Raw genomic sequence first — 22,070 nt, forward strand, 5'->3', positions numbered from 1 at the left:
ATAAAGTAACTGAAGCTGGGGAGAACTAAGTGACTTAGCCAGAATCATATAGCTAGTAAGTATCTGAGATGAGATTCATACTAAGATCTTCTGAATACAAGTCCAGTTCTCTATCCATAATGATGAATAGTAGCCATTATTTATATGGTAAGTTAAAGCTTACAAAAACACTTTCTTTCCAACAGTCCTGTAAGATATGTAATATATGTAACAAACAGCTAGTATCTGAGGCAGAATTTGAACCCTGGTCTCCTGGCTTCAACTCCAATAATCTTTCAGCTTTAAGGGAAGTAAACACTTCATTTTTGAATTTGTGATAGAGAAGGAAAGAAAAGCCATGCATAGTCTGATATGTACTGTAGATTTGGGTGGAGTCTGTTTCAGAGGGTCAATAGAAAGGGAGGATGGCCTAGGATTCTATAGGATAAATAAGTTAAAGAGGGATAGAAGCACTCATAAAAGAAATTCTGAGGAGAGAAAGGTAATTCTGCTGAGGAGAAAAACAGAGTTGTCTAAAGAAATAAATGTGGCCACCTAGGTGATTCATAGACTAACTTCAATTTTAAAATGATATGTACCAAAAATGGGATGCAAGGGAAAATAAATGAAGATGCATACAGAAGTACAGCACAAGTAAGAATTGTGGCAGCAATGCTTAAGCTCAGAGTGAGATGAGGATGGTGAAGGATGCTAAAGAAAACAAAAAGATTTGTATATTGAGCGAAAGAGGATCAAAAAAGGGAAATGATTGCCCCTTAAGGTGGGTGGTACAATAGCAGCTGATGGAAGGAAGACAGAACTGTTCAACTCCTCCATAGTTTCTGTTTCTGTGCCAAGGAAAATGATCTTTGGACTGGAAAGGACACTTCAAAAATATGTGATAGTGAGTCGATGCCCAAGATAAAGCCGCCCTTTATGAGTTTGAGTTATCAGGCTCAGATAAATCAATTGAAGGAACTGATGGATGTGACTAATAATCTGCTCTCAGAAACCTTTGAACATTTGCAGAAAATGGGAGAGATGGTGGAAAACCACAGAAGAACTGATTTTCTCTGATTCTTGACAGAAATTCTGAAACAAATCTTTAAAGAGGCAGAATATCTACAAAAAGAAGCTATGATCACAAAGAGCCAGCATGGCTTCATCAAGGACAGGCCACATCAGACTTTCCTTTCTCTATAGGGTTAAAGGTTAGGAGAATGTTGTAGTAAAGCATCTAATAAAGCCATGCCATTCTGGTGGAAAAGATGGTGAGGATTATGCCGGACAACATTAGAGTCAGGTGAATTCAAGATTAGTTGAATGACTAGACCCAAAGAGTAATCATTAATGTATTGATGTCACTGGGGAAGGAGGTGTCTAGTGCAGCGTCCTAGAGTCCTCTTGTCCCAGTGCTGGTTGTCCTTCAGGTTTTGGCTAAAAATGTTAAAGGCATCAAGGTCACGCTTCTCAGATTTGCAAACAATACTAACCTGGGAAGGATAGGTAACATATTTGATGAAAAGAAAGAGAAATATTTTGATAGGTTAGAATTTGTGGCCAAATGAAATATAGTAAGGATAAATATAATATCTTATACTTGTTGTTGGAGGGGGGAAAAAAAAGAAAGAAAACAAACCAAAATGGCAAGGGTATGATTGGGTGGCATCTTTTTTCAGACAAACACTGTGTGCTAACAGTGTGAAATGACAGTCAAACGGCGCTGTTTTAGTCTACATTAGGACATGTGTAGTATCGAAAATTATTCCTGCAAGTACTAGGTGCCACATGTTAGAGAGCATTTGATAAGCTGGAAAGTTATCTAGAGAAAGGTTACTAGGATAGAGAAGGGCCTCTAGATTATACTACACAAATATTAATTGAAGGAATTGGGTATGTAACCTAGAGATTAAAAGACTCCGGGAGAATATATAGTTATCTTCATGTATTTGACGGGCTGCTGTGCGGTAGTGGGATTTGGTTTGGTCTGCTTGACTCCTGAGGACAGAACTAGGAGCGATAGATAAAATTTGCAAAGAGGTTGATTTTGGCTTTATATAAAGAAAAATTATTCATAATTATAGTTCTGCTAAAGTAGAGTGAGCTGCCCCATAGGTAGCACGCCTCACCTCACTTGGAGAATCTTCAAGCAAAGGTTCAATGACCCCTTATTGGCAGTACGGTAGAGTGGATTCTTTGTCAGGTGCAGGTCGAACTTGACGGTCCCTTCCAACTCTGAAACTGTGATGATAAGATGTGTACGTTTTCTCAAGAGTAGGGACCAGCTCTTCAATTTCTTTTATATTTCTTGAAATACTTAAGTCAACAGAATGGGGATCTGTAAATATGTGATAAGAAGGTCAAGGGTATTGACTAGTTATCAAGTAGCTTTTGCCCCTGTTCCCAATTGATGCTACTCCGTGGACTGAGATTGAAATTAGTGGTGTACAGTGTAGCTGTAGTTGGTACTGGAGTGTAGAAGGCTAGATATTCCCACTGCATTTTATTTAATGCCTACTAGATAAAAACAACATTTTGGAATGGGTTGGAAGTACAGTCATAGTCACTGTAGGGAGTAGTGAATTTATCATATTATTGTAGTCATCTTCGCCATAATTTTCCAAGGCCCACAAATGTATTTGCACAAAAGATTGTGTATGTATCATAAGAAAAACTCCACATAGTTTGTGCATGGATCCATCTGATTATCCATCTCTCAACTCCAAGAATTTTCTCTGGCTCTCTCCTATGCCTGGAATGCTCTCTCTCTTCTGCCCTAACTACTAATGTACCTGACTTCCCTTAAGCCCCAACTAAAATCGACCTTTAAGGAAGCCTTCCCTAACCTCTCTTAATTCTAGTACTTTTCCTCTTTTAATTATTTCCTATTTATCTTGTATGTAGGTTGCTTTATGTATGTTTGTTTACACGTTGTCTTCCCCATCAGAAAACGCTTTAGGTCAATGACTATCTTTGGCCTCTTTTTGTACCCCAGTGCTTAACATAGTGCTTGGCATACTGTAGGCACTTAATAAATGTTTTTTGATTGCTCATGTTTGTGGTCTTAAAATATCCTGCAATTAAGAAGTAAGTCCCTTCAAAGACTTGTGGTTGTGTAATATGACGGCTAAATTTGTATGCAAACACCAATAAATCTTGAGTTATTAGTAAACAGTTATTTATGCAGAAATTTTTGTTCTTAGACAGCTGCTCAGGAAGGAATCATACATGCATATGGAAATGGAACACCATTACTATCTAAGGACTACTGCATGCTGTATAATCCCTATTGGACAACTCTTCCTACTACAATAGAAAATTCAGTAAGTCTATGAAATCTATGAAAACAAAGATACTGAGAGTAAATTTTGATTAGTTTTACAATATACAGGGCAAATAGCAATATATGGTGGCTAAATAGTGATGAAGAGTGATTTTCTTGTTTTATTCTCTTGGCTATAATAAACTGTAGTCTGTAGAAAGATCAGTTTGGGAGTTTCTTATGAATTTAGATCAAATAGTGTATCTTACTCGCAAGACTGATGTGTGAAACTAGTACTGGTTTTTTATCAAGTAGGGTGTTTGGGGGGAGGGGAGGGGCATATTAGTTACCATGTAAAGTAAAGGTGTTTCTTATATTTGCAGACATCATTTGGTTTGGAGAACCTGACCACACCGCTCTGCAACTTTTCTGACGTTCCTTCCACTGGAATAAGGGACAAAGTAGTTGCAGTACCATGGGGCACCTGCGAGTTTCTGGAAAAAGCCAGAATTGCCCAAAGCAGAGGTGCTAAAGCATTATTGGTTGCCAATGGAAGTTTACATGTAAGTATGAATAGGCTTTAAAAAAATAAGCAAAAAGCAAAACCTGAAAAGCAATATGTACAAATGACTACATCATCATAAGGTGAAAGAACAAAAATCGGTTCATCAGTTAGCATTTATTAAGCATTTAATTATGTGCTTACATTGTGCTAAGTGTTGTAAGGGATCCAAATAAAGGCAAAGACATTTCCTCCCCTCAGAAAGCTTACAGAATAGATGGAAGGTAATCTTAAAGGGAAAGGCTAGTGGCTGGGGATGGGGAAACCATGAAAGGCTTTTTGCAGAAGTTGCATTTATTGAATGCTGTATTACTTTGGCCCCAAAGTTTGGCCCAAAAAAGAGATATGAAAATATACCTTCCTCCCTTCTTTTTGGAAGTAGAAGGCTCTGGGTATGTAATACTTTATATGCTGTCAGATTTAGTTGATATGTTGGTTAGTTTTACTGAACTGCTTTTTTTTCTTCTTTGTTTTAAGCCCAGATGGAAGACATATATTAGGAAATAAATGTGAGATAAAAATAAAGGATAATATAAGCATGATTGTTCATGCCGTAGAATATTTTATAACTCAACATTTAATTTTTTAAAATACATTTTATTGACACCTTTTAACACATCATTCTCATTTTTAGAAGTTCCCCTTCTCATCAGATTAAATCCTTCCTCATAACAGAACAGTGAATGAAGTAAAAAACAATTAATCCAGCCAGAAAATAATCAAGTAAAAAAATTGTCAGCCAACATAGTAACTTCATCTGATAGTGTATATAACATTCAGCCTACTAGTCCTCCACCTCTCTGCTATGAGGACAGAAATGTATTTCATTGCCTTTTTTCTGAAGTAATAATTAATTTTTCAGTTCCTCAGAGTTCAATTTCCTTTTACTGTCTATTAATTTACATTGTTATAAAAATTGTGTATATTATTCCCTTAGTTTTTCCTTTTTTCACTTTATATCAATTCATACAAATCTTCCTATATTTCTCTGAATTCATCATATCAGCATTTCTTCCTGCATTCCATTGCATTTATCCTATGACATACTATAATTTTTAAAGCTATTCTCCAGGTAATAGGTACTTACTTGTTTTACACGTCTTTGTTACTACAAAGAATCTGCTATGAATATATTGTTACATATTGTTCCTTTGTTTCTTTCTTTAACTTATTTGGAGCATATGATTATTAATGGGATCATGGCATGGAAAAAAGTTATGAACAATTTAGTCATTTTTTCCTACATAATTCTGAAGTGATATCCAGAGCAGTTAAACCAGTTTACAGGGTTACTAGTAGCATATTAATATATGTGTCTTCCTATACCCCCTCTACCATTGACTGTTATCATTTTTTTATTTCTGCCAATTTGTAGGGTGAGAGGTGAACTATCACAGTTATTTTCATTTGAATTTATTCTACTACTGGTTATTTGTTTTCAAATGTTTGCACATGGTCATTTATCATTTGCATTTTTAAACTCTTTATGTCCTTTGATCACCTATCTATTGAGAAGTGGTGATATAGTAACATATATTTGTGTATAATCCCTCAGTCTTGGACATCAAACTTTTATCAGTGATGTTTGATGCAAAGATTTTTTTCTCACTCTAGTTTCTCTTTTTATTACATCCTCATTTATTTTATTTATGCAAAAGTTTTAAAATATTATGTAAACAAAATTGTCAGTTTTGTCTTTTATAATATTTTTTTATCCTTTGGTTAATAATTCTTCCCCTAGCACAATCACAAAAGGAACTTCCTCTTATTGTCTTCTAATTTTTTTAATTATTTGACTTTTTATACTCAGGTCACATATACATGTTGAGCTATGATAGACTAAACCTAATTTCTCTCAAATCCTTTTCCATTTTTCCTAGCAGTTTCCTCCTCCTCCCAGCCCCCTCCAAAAAACTAGTTTACATTCTTGTGTTTATTAAGTACTGGGCTTCTGTTTTCAATTTTTTGTTTGGTTTGTTTTTGCTTATCTAGCCTGTCCCATTGGTTTGTGTTTTAATCAATACCAACTAGTTGTAATGACTGCTGCTTTGTAATTTGATGTCTAGTAATATTATACTCTCTTCATCTATCCCCCACCCCCCCACAGGATTTGCCTTGTAATTCTAGACTTCTTTCTTCCTTCTCCAGAAATTTAGTTTGTCTAGTTTGAAAAAACTATCTCCTCGGTCACTTTCTTGGTAAATCCCTTAATCTGTGAATTAATTTAAAATAGTATTATTTTAAATATATTAGCACAGTCCAAACACAAGCAGTAAATATTTCTTTCTTTATTTAAATCTCCTTTTGTTTCTATTGAGTGTTTTGAATGTCTTTTATTCATATGAATGTTGTGTATGTCTTCCCAGATAGTTCATGCATTTTGTAGTTATTTTAAATGGGATTTATTATTTCTTGTTGGTTTTTGTTAAAGTTGTGTGTATTTAATTTGTTTCCAGCCATTTTGCTGAAATTTCTAATCTTTCCCAATAGTTTGCTGCTTCTCTGGGATTTTCTAAGTCTACATTCTGAGCATTTTTAACAAATTCCTTGACCAACTTTCTCCACCTATTTTAATGCTTGTGGAATCAAGCAAATTTTATATCAACTGAGATTAATAAGCTTATTTCCTCTTTACTTTAGTGATTTAGTGTTTTTGTTATTAAAACTCATGTACAGTTTTGGTAATAAAATTGGGAAAATGCTTGTAGCTTCAATACTTCTGTTTCTGACATACAAGTACAACCTCATTTCCTAAGAATAACAGTAGTTTTCCACTTTGTAAAAGGATTTTGCTAAGCCTATTTCATTCCCCATTGTAATCATAGAGTAGAGATCATAAATCTATGTTTTTTGATACATAAGAATTTTGATGACTACAAAATACAGCATTTGGCCCCAAAGAATGTTGATAATTACAAAATTCTTATGATCAGAATAATATAGATTATATTTCTATTATATTTTAATGCCCATTTCTCTAAGATCATTGAATATAAAGTTTAACAAAATTTGGAATAAGCACCATATAATGATGTAAATAATTTTTCGTTATAAGAGGATTTGAAGTTACTTTTTTGATGCTTTGTTTTTTCAAAGAAAAGTATCATTTATATAACAGTTCATTAATATTAAGAAATAACACAATAGTGTGACATTCAAATTTTAAAGCATTTTTGCTTAATGATTTTTAATTAATTGCTTTTTATTATTTCTTTACTTCAAATATACTTTTGTAATACATTTTCTCTTTTAGTTTCCTCCATTAGGAAACAAATCCGAATTTCAGGATGTAAAACTATTGATCGCATTTATGAGTAACAAAGACTTGAGAGATATGCAGCAGGTAAGTTAGTTATGTTATAGTGTATATTTTCAATGCCATTGGAATCTAATTTCAATAGCTGTATTTTTTCCAATTCTGTGATATGTAGTGATTGAGGTAGTGTGATATAATATAAACAAGGCTATTAGGTGTGTCAGTAGACATTCCACTAGATGTAGAATCAGGAAAACTGAGTTCAGATCCAACTTCAGACATTTGCTAGCTGTGTGACCCTAGGTAAGTCATTTGCCTCCGTCTACCTTAACTTCCTCATCTGTAAAACAGTAATAATACTAAGACCTACATCCTTGGCTTGTTGTGAGGATAAAATGAGGCAATATTTGCAAAGTTCTTTGCAAACCTTAAAATGCTGTATGAATGCTAGGTATTATTAATATTATTGCTAATGGAACAATGCAGAATTTAGAGTACCAAGCTTGGAGTCATCCAAGCTGTGTTTGAAAAAGCCCTCACTTGATTTAATCATTCCTGCCAGCTATCATCCTATATGTCTTCCCTTTTCATGGCTGAAGTCACTGAGAAAGCCATCTGCACTTGATCCCCCCAACTTCCCTTCTTCTTGCTTGCTTCCCAAACCCTTTGCAATGTGACTTCTGATCTTATCATTCAAACAAAACTACCCTCCTCAAAGTTACCATTGATCTCTTAATTGCCATATCTAATGGCCTTTTCTTAGTTCTTATACTCCTTGACCTTTCCATGCCATCTGACAGTGTTGATCACCTGTTCCTCTCGGATACTCTTTCCTCCATAGGCTTTTATGACACTTGTCTCCTGGTTCTTCTCTTACCTATCCAGCTGCTCCTTCTCAGTTTCCTTTGCTGATTCTTCATCTGTGTCATGCCCACTAACTGGGTGTCCTCCAAGCTCTGCCCTGGGTCATTTTTTCACTCTATTATTGTCTCACTCAGCAATCTCATCATCCCCTATGGGTTCAATTATCATCTCTATGCAAATGAGTCCCAGATCTCTATATCTATCCCTAGTCTTTCTACAAAGCTATAGTCATGCATCTCCAGTGACCTCTTGGACATCTCCAACTCAGTGTTCCAAAGACATCTCAAACTCAATGTGACCAAAACAGAAGTCCTTATTCTTCCCCACTGAATTCCCTCATAACTCACAAGGGTACTACCATCTTCCCAGTCACTAGGCTTACATCTTTGATTCCTTACTCACATCTCACATACCCAAACCACTGCCAAATCTTGTCATTTATACCTTGACAACATCTCTCATCTATTTCCTCCTCTCTCCTTTAATACAGCCACAGCCCTAGTTCGGGCCCTTACCATCTTCCATAAGTGCCTCTAACTGCTCAAGTCTCCCTTTTTCAAGTCTCTTCCTACTCAAATTCATCTTCCACTCAGCCATTAAAATGGCATTTAAATATCTTCATAACCTGGGCCCTTTCTGTCTCTCCAGCCTTTTTACATCTTACTCCCTTCCCCATACTCTAACATTGCCCTCCTTGCAGTTCCTCACATGTGACAGCCTCTCCCCTGGCTCCATGCCTTTGCATTTGCTGTCCCCTATGCCTATGATGCTCTAGCTTTTCACCTTCTGCTGCTTCCTTTCTTTTACTTTAAGATTAAGTTCAGATCCTACTTTATGTAGGAGTCCTATTCTCATCCCTCCAGCTTCTAACTCTGTCCCCTTTCCAATTGCCTTCATGTACCCTTTTCTCCCCCATTAGAATGTACACTCCTTAAGAGCAGGGGCTGTTTTGTATCCACAGCTCTTGACTCAGTACCTGATACATGGTAAACCCTTAAATGCTTTTTGACTGACTGAATCCTGATTCTGTCCCTTACTTTGCATGACTTTGGGCAAGTCATTTAACCTCTCTGGAGCTCAGTTCCTTTCTTATAAAATGAGAGGCTTGATGTAGGATTCATACTAGTTCTAGATCTGTTATCCCATGACTTTTGTCCTATGTACTTTTTGGCCAATAGCTTAAAACCTTCCTTAGAACAGTTTTTAAGACCTTCATTTCCATTCCACCCATGCTCTTCCTGTACTTCTTGGGTGATGTGAGACACTTGCACAATTGATAGCTATATTACCAAGTCCAAAATTTTAGGGTAATTGTCTCCTCAATGAACTGAAAATGACTTATAGTAGTAACTAGAAGTGAAAGTCCAGGTGGCATGGTGGTAGTAGCACAGAATCTGCATTTTACCTCCTCTTTTTAATCAATCAAATTGAAAATTCCATAAGAATAGGAGATATTGTTTTCTTTAAGATAGAGGGAAGGGAAATTCCAGTCATTCACCATGTCTTGAAAATTCATGAAAGGCAAGACAGACAAGTTTTTGACCAAAGAAGACAATCATGCCATTGATGATCCAGGCTTTTATAAGCAAGAGCAGTTCTGCTACAGAAGAATGTTGTAATAGGATGAGCAAGAGGAATTGTTCCTTGTGTTGGATATTGGAAAGTCCTTATGAATGACTATCCTAAATTTAAACGTGCAGTCCTCTTTTACTGAGTTTATTTGTGCTGGTCCATCTGCAGTAAGATATCTGCCTTATAGCTCCTGAGGAAGGTGGTATTGTTTTTCTTACAGAATGTTTGGAGTAGATCCTAGTCTGTGAAAAGTGGAAGCAGGAAACAGATTTCAATGCTTCTTGGTCACATTGATTTGAATTAGTTTATGAGTTTTCATTGCAGAGTATAGGTGATTGTGTGGGTAGGTCCATGTGCACCTGTGTATACATACAGAGGGAATTTCACCCACAGGTTTCTTCATATGTTCTCTGTCCACATTTTAGCATTTTTGTATGTCAGTGAATTTTCTATGCTAAAGACCTTAGAAGAAGTGGAAAGGAATTTAAATCAAGCACTGAGACATGATTTTAAACAACAGTTAGAAAAAAAAACAACAACAACAGTTAGTCTGCAAACCTTATCAGAGTAAAGTATGTTCCATTACTTCTCTGGCTTCGGCTTCAAACTTATAAGGGAGGGATCCTTTACCTGGTTCACAGATTGACATTTTATTTACAGAGCCAGACTGGATTCTGCTCCATTAAATGGGGGCCAGGAGATTTGGCTCTGGAGATAATGCTGTTGTTGATGTGGGGCGTCAAATGAAAATCTCCCACATGTCCTCTGCCATTGCAGTTTTCAGCTGGGTGAAGCTGTCACTCAGTAGCACAGTGATATTTTAAATAGGCTGGTTAAAGACATCAGAGTCCCAGAAACAACTGAGGTGCAGGTAACTTTGACAGTTCCAAGATTTGGAAAGTCCTTAAGACCAGATCTAGTTATTTCGGACAGTAAAACCTGTACTGCCACCATCATAGATGTTACCATACCCTTTGAAAATAGACAGACAAAGCTGGCAAAATCAAGAAATATCAGATAGTTTGTCAGCATCTCGCTCAAGAAGGCTATAGGGTTTACTCTGTCACATTGATAGTTTGGACTTTGGGACCATGGGACCCATGACATGGTGTTATCTAAATTAAAGACCAGCTCTAGGTACAGACACTTGATGAAGAAACTGATAGACTGCATTAGATGGAGTAGGAATATAAAAGTAGAACATATAACTGGAGTGAAATAGTATATGAAATGAACTTTTAGAGAAGAGTACACAGAGAAGCCATTATAATTTTGTTTGTATTATACATTACTGAACCTTGTTCATCTGCTCGTTGACATGGGAGCAGGAAATCTTAACTGCTTTGAAGGGAAGTGCACAAGCTTTGGGAATTCTCATACTGGTGCTTTCCATCTAAGAGTATCTCCACTTTATCCTGTATTTATCTTATTTGCACATAGTTATTTGCAGGTTGTCTCTCCCCATTAAATTGTGAGCTCCTTGAGGGGAGGGACTGTTTTTGCCTTTCTGCCCCTCAGTGCTTAGCACAGCACCTGACACATGGAAGGTACTTAATAAATGCTTATTGACTTGATGTCAAATAAAGAGCTCCATCTTTTATCCCCCTACCTGTGGGTTTTGCAGTGAAATGGTGAGAATCAGGATAAAGCCCCTATATTCCTACAAAATGCTAGTTTGAGATCATCCTTAAAATCTGAATTTATAAAGAATTCAACTACTAAAGCAGTATTTTTCAGATTGTTTTCAGAGTAACCCTGGTGTTCTGTGATGTGAATGAGGGTTCTGTTAGAACCTATCGGCATGGAATTGCTAACTTGGTCATGACCCTAATTGTTGGTTTTGACTCCATTTAATATCTTCATATTTTGTGTACATTATGCTCACTTTTAATGACTGAATGATATCTGGTATTATAAATTGTGAACTTTTAAAAAATATCTTATTGATATTATTTTTTAACATCACTGATACCTTCCACTATCCCCACCACTATCCCATTCCCTCCATTGTGACAAATTAGGACATTAAACAAAATAACATTCACTGTGTCTGAAAATGCATTCCTTATTCGTCATCCATAGTATGCTACCTTGCTACCTAAAGACACGAAGTGTGCTTTACAGAAGACAGGTTCTGAAGCCATAATTGGTCATTATGTTTACCAGCAATCTCTAGTCTTTAAGTATTTCTAGAAATCATATTATTGTGGTCATCAAAATAAGCACTTTCAAGTTTATGTCAACCACTGTTAACACTTCCCCTTGACACCAATATTAATCCCTCCCTCAACCAGTGTTAGTTCATTTAGCTAAGGACGGCATGCATGGCTTCCCTCCTAAGAGAATTTATCATGCCAATAATAGCCTAGGTCTGGTATTCCAGTTGCATAAGTCTGGTATTAGTCACAGAGTCCATTCCAGATTGAAGTATGAAGTGTTGCTTCCATACTTCTGTATTAACGTTGTGTCTTAGAAAGTGTTCTTTATCATGTCTAAAATTTACTTTTTTCCTTTCAGACTCTTGGAAAAAACATTTCTGTGAACCTGTATGCACCACCGTGGCCTAAATTTGACTATACTATGGTGGTCATCTTTATAATTGCTGTGTCAAGTGTGGCCATTGGAGGTTACTGGAGTGGTGTCAGTGAATTGTAAGTTGTATTAAAATTTAGTATATTTTAAGTAAGTGGTAGAAAGAAATGTGTTGGGTTTTTTTTACAAACTAATTTTTAAAGATAGACTAAGCTAATTCACTTAGAGTACGATGTAGTTTAGACCAAAGTTGTGAGTTAAACCGACAAGCATTTACTAAGCTCCTGCTATGGGCCAAATACTGTGCTAAGTACTAGGAATACAAATAGAACCAAAAAATACAGTCTTTGCGATTAAGGACCTTACATTCTAATGGGGGAAGACAACACATAAAAGGAAGCTGAAAAAAAGAGCAAGGAGAAAGGTACCTGTGTTGGGACATTGTAGAGAAAGAAGTCTGGAGAGTAGTGAACCTGGCAGGTCTAGACCCTTCTTTAAAATGGAAGTTCTGGAAGGAACTTAAAATAAGTGACTGCAAGGGCAGAGGAATCTTCCAGGGTGAAAAGGCTGCTGGGGAACAGTAGAGAAAGTAGTTCAAAGAGCCAGGAGAGGAGTCCAGAGAAGAATGAATGAAGCTTATAGCTTTGATGACCCTTCCAGACTGGTTAATTCATAGACACCTGGCATACAACCATACAGTTGTGTGTGACTCTTCATAAGGAGAACCAGGTATGTACAAACTAATACTAAAAAAAAATATGAAAACATATTTCTTCCTACTGTTGGGCTAGTATTGTTGTCTTAAAAAAAAAGGCTGACAACATTATTTCTTCAGTTAACCTTTTTTCTTCCGCTACAATTCTAGTAGAGTACATATAGTCAAGACTCTGTCCTTACAGAGTCCCTCCCACCCATTTTGAGAACATAAAAATGTTTCCTTTCATAAACAGTCTTTTTCTTTCTCCTCTTCCTGTTCCCCCTTTTTAATTTATTGCTTTGAAAGAGTAACCAAGTCTTCTCGGGGCTTCAAAAAAATCAGTCACTTAGCAGTTCTGAAACTAAGTAAAACTAGGCAAGTGACATTTAACAATGATTTCTTTTGGATCCTATTCAGCTCTTCCCTTTTTTTGTTGTTCAGCCGTTTCAATCATGTCTGGTTCTTCATTGCCCCATTTGGGGTTTTCTTGGCAAATACTGAAGTGGTTTGCCATTTCCTTCTCTAGTTCATTTTAGAGATGAGGAAACTGAGGCAAACAGGGTCAAGTGACTTGCCCAGGGTCATACCACTACTAAGGATCTGAGGCCAGATTTGAATTCAGTAAGATTAGTCTTCATGACTTCAAGCCCAGCACTCTATCCACTGTGCCACCTAGCTGCCTTCTTCCTTAAAGGAACACTTTTGTCCAGGTTTATTTTGTTCTGACCAGAGCAGAGAACACTTGAATGAAGAGATAGCACCTGGATATTTCTCTTTGGCAGTACTGAAGGAAGAGCAGTAAACCAACACTCCATTTTTTCTAACCAACCAACTTCCTCTTCCCACCATTTAATACCTTCCTTGGATTACTGTTGTCCAGCAAGCAGAAAGCCACAGAAAAAAATGAACTTAAAGTGAATCAGAAATGGTCCTCCTTCTGGCATTGAAAGTGGCACCTAAATTCCAGGGCCAAATCTGGAAAAGAAAAGCAATTCTAAATGTAAGCACTACCTTTTAGTCACTTTGCAAAACATGTTTTCCTTTTTGTTTTTCTCAAACATACTAGAATACCTTACATGCATTCACTTTTATTCTTGCTCAAAATTGACACATCTCATGGATAGGCAGAGGTACTAAAAAACAAAAAAAGGGAGGAGGCATAATGCTATTAAATTTCAATTAATTTTGTTACATACTCCTGAGTAGATTTGGATTTTAATTAGGGAGAAATCTCAAATATTAATGAAAATTGACAACAGTGACTATAGAAAACTTCTGGGTCAGGTGACCAACAAACAAATAATTAGCGGATTAGAAAAACTTAAAGCCACAGCGTCGAAGTTCTCCAAAGAAGCAGAAGAGAAAATAACACATTTGGAATACAGAAATACTGACGTGGAGGAAAGTGTGATAGAAAAGAAAAACTGGTAGCAATGTTAAAAGAACATCTTACTTCTACACGAGCAAGAAGCTTGGTCTCAAAGAAAGGATGTGCAGAGTTAACTTAAGTATCTTAGTTCTCTCAGAAGAACATGACATATCAAAAAACTTCAACATAATGAAAGGAATAATATAAGAAATCTGTTTCTACAATACTATTCTTCTTTTTTACTTTTAGCTTCCATTGATTTAAGTCCTGGTTAGACTTTAGATGCTATAACTTACTTCCTTCTCTCCTAGCTCAATGTAGTCACAATAAAGGATTAAAAAAAAAAAACTTAAACTAGTTAATTTACTTTCTCCTAGAAAGCTGTGAATAGATTTAATGGCTCTGTTTACCACTGGGACTTTGATGCTCAGCAAGGAATGGAAAGCAGAAAGGACTTGAACATGAGAAAATTGAGTGGCTTTCTTCTTTTTTCCTGATTTAGGTCATGATACAATCCTCATCAGTTTTTTTAGGGTCATGAATACACCATTGCTTACCTACATCAGGATGGAGAATTAGCATTTAAATATATGTCCCTTATCAAAATAAATTAGCCCTCAATTTGCAAGTAATTATTTCAAAACTTCAAACATTAAAAATAAAATAAAGGAAAACCAGTGGAGTCATCAAACAATAAACTTATTCTCTTCAACTCTTTAGTTTAAAACTGGCATCCTTTGTGATATATTGGCCTAAAAGCCTATGTTTGGTACTGAAGTCACAATCATGGATGATTTCTGAGGAACCTAGTTATTTTTCTGTGTTCCATGTATTGCATCTGAATTCAGATCAGCCATCTTATAAATTTGTGTCTTTGACCTAAGAGAAATTGAAAAATAGAATTTTTTTACTTTATTTTTTTTTTCAGCTAAAAAATAATTTGTTTTTTCTTCCTGCTGCTCCCATTGAGAAGGAAAAAAAAGGAGGAATCTAGATTCATTACTACTAATAGAAAAATTGTTCAAACCAGAAAAAAATCATGATAACAATACTGGAACCAAAGCACTGTCACAGGTGAAACTCTTGTCCATCAACTCCTGGATATAGTATTTTTCCATAAAAATTTAAGAACAGTTTTTTATTAGATATTGCCATATCAAACACTCATAATATCCAAGATATTTGAAATGAAAGCTTTTAAAATCTGGATACTCAGCAGAAGAAATCAAAACCATGTGGAAATAGGATGAACTACATATCATCTCCATCACCCTGTGTGCTTCTGAAGTTGTCTCAAAAATGCTTTCAATGACCCTACAGAATGTGAGCTTACAGGCTAATATTTTTATTCAGTCACCACCACCCCACAAAAAAGTTATTTTATCCACCTGTGCAGTAATCCATAGAACATGAAATATAAAAGAATAATAACAGGATAGTGACTTGTACTTAGACCTTTTCTATGTGATCTCTGTCAAAAACAACAAGAATGTGATATGATCCTTTTAAGTTTTGTAGAGAACTTTATATACATCGTCTTGTTTGAGCTTCCTGACTACCCTGTGAGGTGTACATACCACCATTATTATCTCTGTTTTATGAATTAGGAAGCTTCGGCTGATGTGCCCATGGTCATATAACTAGTAAAGGTCTAAGACTGGATTGTAGTTCTGTCGTGTGTTTAAGATGCATTTGCATTTAACTACATGAATATACATCACCTGTATCATCATTTAAGATACCCTTTTTGTATTTGTTCAGGTATCTGTCAGTACTAAAAATTGATTCAAATTAAAAAGAAAATCTTAAGAAAGCAAAAGAAAGGTACTAGAAAAATGAACTTAAATGTTGATTTGGAAAGAGTGATAAGATGACTGTTTTTAGTCACATCTGCTCATGTACATATGAGTGGTTTTCCCTATCTTAAAAAAACATTATGTAAAAGAATTAGAAATTTTGCATATTTAAGGGCAAAATATTTATTCATGTAACATATAATATTCATATTACATAACATTTGGGGATCTTGCACTAGCATTTTAATTTGTTATCTTGACTTTAAAATATTGTTTATCCAGTTTTAGATTTTGTAGATTGTCGTATTTTGTTTATGGAGAGAAATTTTGATATCAGCCATCCTTTTTCTAGGCTATTTTGAAAGAGTGTTTGAAATAATCATTGTGTGCCTTTACATAGCCTGTCCCCCATTTTTGGAGTGTAATTCACTTTGCAAGTTCTTTGAATACCTAATTTCCTTCAAAGTACAGCTCAAATGCCACCTACATGAGCCCTCTCTACATGAGCCGTTTCCTGATGCCTCCCACCTAAGTACTAGCACATCCACTCCAAAATTACCTTAAAAGTGTTTTTGTATATACTTATTTACATATATGTTGTCTCTGCCAATAAAATGTAAACTCCTTATGAAAAGAGACTGTTTCATTTTTATGCCCAGTGCCTGGCTTGTTGATTGGTTGGTTGACCAGGTATAAGATTTTCCTAGAAAATAGAAATATAAACCATATTAAGATTGTGATTTAGCAGGTAAATGAAGAGAGGAGAAAAAAAGGGCTGGGGTCTAGTAAGTTGCAAAAAATGTGTTGAGAGCCAGATCAAAATCAAATTGTTCTGTCAAATGAAAGATATTTAGTTACTTTAGGAAATGATAGCAAAAGGTCCCAGGTTCCACATGGAGACTTCTTCAGGATGGAAAGTTGAAGTACCATTATAAATAGATCACTAGTCCTCAACCATAATCCTTTTTAATACCAAGTTGATATGGAAGAAACTATGCTTGGTTTCTTTGGGCAGGTGACTACATGTAAAGCTGATTTAAGACTTTTAAAAAAAAATTTAAAGGTGAATTGCAATTTAAAATGTATTATTGAGGCAAAGGTTGTAGAAAAACATTTTCTTCCTCTCTTAAAACTGCCTAGTGTTTACTAAAATGCTGATAATAAATACCTAAAACCTAATTGAAGGTATTTGTATCTAGACAGTGCCATAAATGTGATTTTTTACAAGTGTTCATTGTTTTTTTAAAATGACGTTTGAAATTTTCTTTGCAGTGAACAATAATACAAAAAAAGCTAACACTTAACCATTTTCAAACATCTTAAAACTCTTGTTTTCTGCCATTCAGTGCAGGAAATAGTGTCTCTTGTGAGACTTCCAAGAACCCAGCTAGCAATGCCAGGAGCCGAGGTGATCAAAATGATGACCAACCCACCCACTCAGTGATTTTTAAGTGGCAAAATTGCTTTTTAGTCAAGGACGTGGCAAATTGGTCATTAAATAAAAATGAGAGTTTTTTTGAGGAATGTTGAAAATTTAACTGTCGGTTTTTTTCTAGGAGATCTGGGCAACAATGTCAGGATATTAATGGATGGAATTTAGGAGATGGAAGTTAAAGGGGCTGGGATTGATGTGATCTATGTTTCTTGTTGTTCGATCATTTGTCGTGTATAACTTTTTCTTTTTTTTTTGAAGCAGTCAGGGTTAAGTGACTTGCCCAGGGTCACACAAATAGTAAGTCTCTGAGGCCGAGATTTGAACGAAGGTCCTCCTGATTTCAGGGCTGGCACTCTTATCTACTGTACTACCTGGTTGCCCCATATATGGCTTTTTGTGACCCCATTTGGGGTTTTCTTGGCAAAGATACTGGATGGTTTGCCATTTCCTTCTCCACCTTATTTTACAGATGAGGACCTGAGGCAAACAGGGTTAAGTGACTTGCTCAGGGTCACACAGCTAGTCAGTGTCTGAGGTAGGATTTGAACTCAGGAAGATGAGTCTTCCTGACTACAGGCCCAGTGCTTTATCCACTGTGCCACCTAGTGGCCGCACTGTATATGTAGGATAATACAGCTCTGAAACAAATGATTAAAAAAAAGCTGAACAAAAGACTCAGGTTTCTCCCTTCAGTCTTATTAGGACCATCCGTGTCCACCTTGCTATAGGAAGAAATTGATTTTTTTAAAGGATGTGTATATTGGATGATGAAGATTAAGATCTTGGTCAAACATTTCCTCATCAGACTAGCTATGTGACCCTGGGCAAGCCACTTAACACCAACTGCCACACACAAAAAAAAGAAAAGAAAAAAAAAGAAAAGAAAAAGTCATACACGACTGAAATGACATAGCAACAAACATCTAGATCAGAGGAGACAGTTTATAATGTGAGAGCTGGAATTTGGAGTGAAATGAAGAGTTAGATACCTGCAACAGGTTAGATAGGACAGATATTCAAAGAGGGAACCAAGATTTCAAGTTAAGAAAATGGAGATAATTTCCTTTGGGAAAGATAAAGTCTTTGTAATACTTCTTACTACATAGTATGAACTCCAGGAGTGCCCTCTCACCCTAACTTAGCTCACCTTTAATAGTTGTCCCCCTGAAGAGCTAAGTTACATACATTTCCCATATAGTTATTTACCTACCTCTCAAGGTCACCATGAGGAAAGTGATTTGTAAACTGAAAGTCCTGTATAAATGTGACATTAATAATGGTAATAACAGCTGAGAATTAGGAAAAATCTGAGCTCGTTCCACCTTTGACACGTAGTGGCTACGTGACCCTGAGCTAGTCACTTAACTTCTTGGTGCTCCAGGCAATTCCGTAAGGCTCTAATTCCCAGAACTGTTGTTCTCTACTGGTAGAGGGAGTTTCCTCACCAGCAACTCTCCACACTGATGAAATTACATGTCTCTACAAAACAAAACAAAAGTATGATTAATCTTCCTTTATCTTTAGCTACTTTTTAAAGAATGCACTTCAGAGTTGTGCCAAGTGGATCCTCTCTAAAGGTGACTGAAAGAATATAGATCCTTTCATTTCCAAAATTATTGTTTAATGAGCTGTTTTCCTGAAGTTTTTCCTACAGTCTTTCCTGCAAAAGTGATTGTTGCCCTCAAGTGTTTCTCTTCCCTTCTTAAGGTTCATCCTCTTAGACTGAGCTTCTCTCTTTTTCCCATTGGTGGGCCAAGCCTGCTGCTTGCTTTCTAGGGTGGGACTTTAAAAGCATTTTTATTCAGAGAGAGAGAGAGAGAGAGAGAAAGGCTTTTTGTTTTACCTTTTCTCCTTAATAGTAGGACTTGATATTTTCAATTTTGGAAGAACTAAAATATGAATAAAATGTGTTTTTTTCCTAAAATCACCTCTTGTGACAGTTATTTTGTACAGTTCCCTGAGTAGCCTGAAAGATGCCATGAGCAAATCTCAAGTCTGCTTTCTCACCTAATGAAATGCCAAGATCTTGCACTGCAGGAGCCATATTTGCACAGATAGTAAAAGCCATTATAAGGTTGATATAAGACAAAGATAATGATGAGTCTGGGCTTTTTGCCGATAGTGAGGGAGTCACTGGATGTCACTAATTTTTTTTTAATCGTTCAGGATAGTGTATTGCATGATGGTCTTCATTCTGAACACTGGCTCACACTGTACTTAGGGCCAGAATGTATAAGAGCCTGAACTGAATGCATACTAATTCCAGGATGCCCCCTGAAAGTAGATTTAGGTTGGTGGTGTTTTAAAATCTTAATATGAATGTCTGTTGCTCTGTTTCAGCAGTTTTGCTATGAAATCTAATTCCTTTCCTCCATCCTCCCAAATAAACACACAAACCTTAATTAAAGATTCTGGTGGGTGATGTTCTAGTTGATCAGTTTTAACATATTCTCTTCTGATATGCTTTTAAAAATTCTCTTTGTTGATATAGTTAGTGACGGAAGTTTGGACTTATAAATATCTGCCCATATGAGATATATTGCAAAAATATTTGATTATAAATTAATTTACATTGATACATTAAAGGATTTTGATTTTTTTTCTATGTTGGAACGCATTATATGGACATAGATTACCATACTATATCTAACTTATATTCTTAGAGGAGTTGTTATAGGCTCAGAGATGTTAAAGTGATTTGCCTGTGGTCACAGGCTAGTAAATGTCAGAGGTGGCATTTGAACCAGTCTTTCTGCCTTCTGAGTCCAGAAACTATCCACTGTCACACTGCAGCTCTAATTCATTTACTAATTTTCAAAATAGGTTCCATTTGTTAAAAAAGTAGGAGAAATGGTATATATGGCTTTCAGAATTGTCTTATGAGGTCCAGACTTTTCACTCGATCCAGTTTCCATACCTGCAATTCTGTGTTGTCTCATTATTAGGTAAGGGTGAGGGAGTCGCTATATCAAGAATCATCATAGATCCTTCAAGTATTTGTGTGAATGTTTGGTTAAAAAAAAAAAAACATTGACCGAGGTTCTTTTATACAGGCAGACCCCAGAGACGTTGCAGGTTTGGTTCCAGACCACTACAATAAAATAAATATCACCATAAAGCAAGTCACACTATTATGTTTATACTATGCCATAGTGGTTATACGCTATTAAGTGTACAATAGTATTATGTCTTTTAAAAAAAAGACAACATACGTACCTGAATTAAGAAATACTTTATTACTAAAAAAAATGCTAACTCTCATTTGAGCCTTCAGTGAGTCATAATCTTTTTGCTGGTGGAGGTCTTGCCTCAGTGTTGATGGCTGCTGACTTATCAGGGTGGTGGTGGCTGAAGGTTAGGGTGGCTGTGGCAATTTCTTTAAGACAACAATGAAGTTCGCCGCATCAATTGACTCTTCCTTTCACAAAAGATTTTTCTGTAGCATGCAGGTAGCATTTTAGTAGTAAACTTCTTTCAAAATTGGAGTCAGTCCTCCCAAACCCTGCCACTGCTTTATCAACTAAGTCTGTGTAATATTCTTCAATACTGTTATATCTCAGGGAACAGGGAGGCTGGAGGAGAGGGAAAGAGACAGGAACATCTGGTTAGTGGAGCAGTCAGAAGAGACATACAACATTTATAAGTTCACCATCTCATATGGGCATGGTTTGTGGCATCCCAAAACAATTATATTAGTAACAATCAAAGATCACTGATCACAGATCACAGATATAATAATAATTTAGAAGTTTGAAATATTGTGAGAATTACCAAAATGTGACAAAGAGGCAGGATGTGAACACATGCTATTGGAAAAATGGCCCCAGTAGACTTGTTTAACAGAGGGTTGTCACAAACCTTGAATTTGTTTTTAAAACAAAACAAAACACTATCTTCAAAACACAATAAAGTGAAGCTCAATAAAATGAGGTATATCTGTGCAGGAAAGGACATGAAGGCAGTGAAGAAAACAAAAATTAAGACTATTTAATTTTGAGTGTTAAAATATGAAGTTAATTGGCTAATTAGCTGGGTCATACCCACAAATCAATTGACTGGGTCACATGTGATCTCTGTTGACGAAAGGGTTCTCACACCAGATTTAGTAGAGCTTATATTTTGAAAAATCTATTTCTTAATGAGGTGGGCTTTGTTTTCCTACAACCTTACTTATAATTATGGATCAAAAATGGTAGAAAGGATGGTTAAATCCGTTGGACTTTGCTGACTGCAGACACTAAAATGACATATCTATAACTGAAGTTTTAACATATAACTATGTCTTTTTTTAAAGTTTCTAATCTTTTGGCATAGTAGTCATCATTACTAGTTACTAAATTTATTTTAAACTAAATCAGCTTAGCAGTATTCATTCAGTTCAAGAATTGAAATAGAAATTTAGAAGTCCTACAGAGAATGTAATGGAAACAATTTTTGCCCTTTATTTGGGAATTTAGAATCTTAAGAAGATACTGAAGAGAGGAAAATTTATGTATTGTTATTGAAATAACTCTTAAGGAGGACACTAATGGGGGAAAAGGAAGTGTTCTACAGGAAAGGCAATAGTTTTTATGTTATTGCATTGATTAATAGTTAGATTTTAATATGTTTCAAGTTAAAACATTTTAAATCTAACAACCTTATGCAGCAAGGAGGATACGATAGATTTAATTTAAGCTTTGTGTCATAAATGTTGTCAACTTTCTTAGAAATAAAAGTTTGTCCCAAATGATATTTAAAAAATGA

The 22,070-nt window shown here is 35.8% G+C and overlaps 1 protein-coding gene, 1 long non-coding RNA gene and 1 pseudogene across 4 annotated transcripts in view; 2 read left to right on the forward strand and 1 right to left on the reverse strand.

The window, feature by feature from the left end:
* The window catches only part of SPPL2A (signal peptide peptidase like 2A), a 60,477-nt gene that overhangs the window by 12,179 nt on the left and 26,228 nt on the right, over positions 1-22,070 (forward strand). For both annotated transcript variants that reach the window (XM_036735546.1, XM_036735547.1), the window contains exons 2-5: positions 3,183-3,302; positions 3,625-3,804; positions 7,057-7,146; positions 12,013-12,146. In XM_036735546.1, coding sequence (XP_036591441.1) covers positions 3,183-3,302; positions 3,625-3,804; positions 7,057-7,146; positions 12,013-12,146 — 524 coding nt within the window. The remainder of the gene's footprint in view (positions 1-3,182; positions 3,303-3,624; positions 3,805-7,056; positions 7,147-12,012; positions 12,147-22,070) is intronic.
* On the forward strand, positions 9,129-9,666 carry LOC118828712 (annotated as a pseudogene).
* The window catches only part of LOC118828713, a 45,447-nt gene continuing 43,917 nt past the window's right edge, over positions 20,541-22,070 (reverse strand). Inside the window, exon 3 of one of the 2 annotated variants that reach the window (XR_005008960.1) lies at positions 20,541-20,896. This is a non-coding gene — a long non-coding RNA (uncharacterized LOC118828713). The remainder of the gene's footprint in view (positions 20,897-22,070) is intronic. The other variant, XR_005008961.1, reaches the window with a different exon arrangement.

Source organism: Trichosurus vulpecula, chromosome 8 (assembly GCF_011100635.1).
Source record: "Trichosurus vulpecula isolate mTriVul1 chromosome 8, mTriVul1.pri, whole genome shotgun sequence".
Taxonomy (NCBI): domain Eukaryota; kingdom Metazoa; phylum Chordata; class Mammalia; order Diprotodontia; family Phalangeridae; genus Trichosurus; species Trichosurus vulpecula.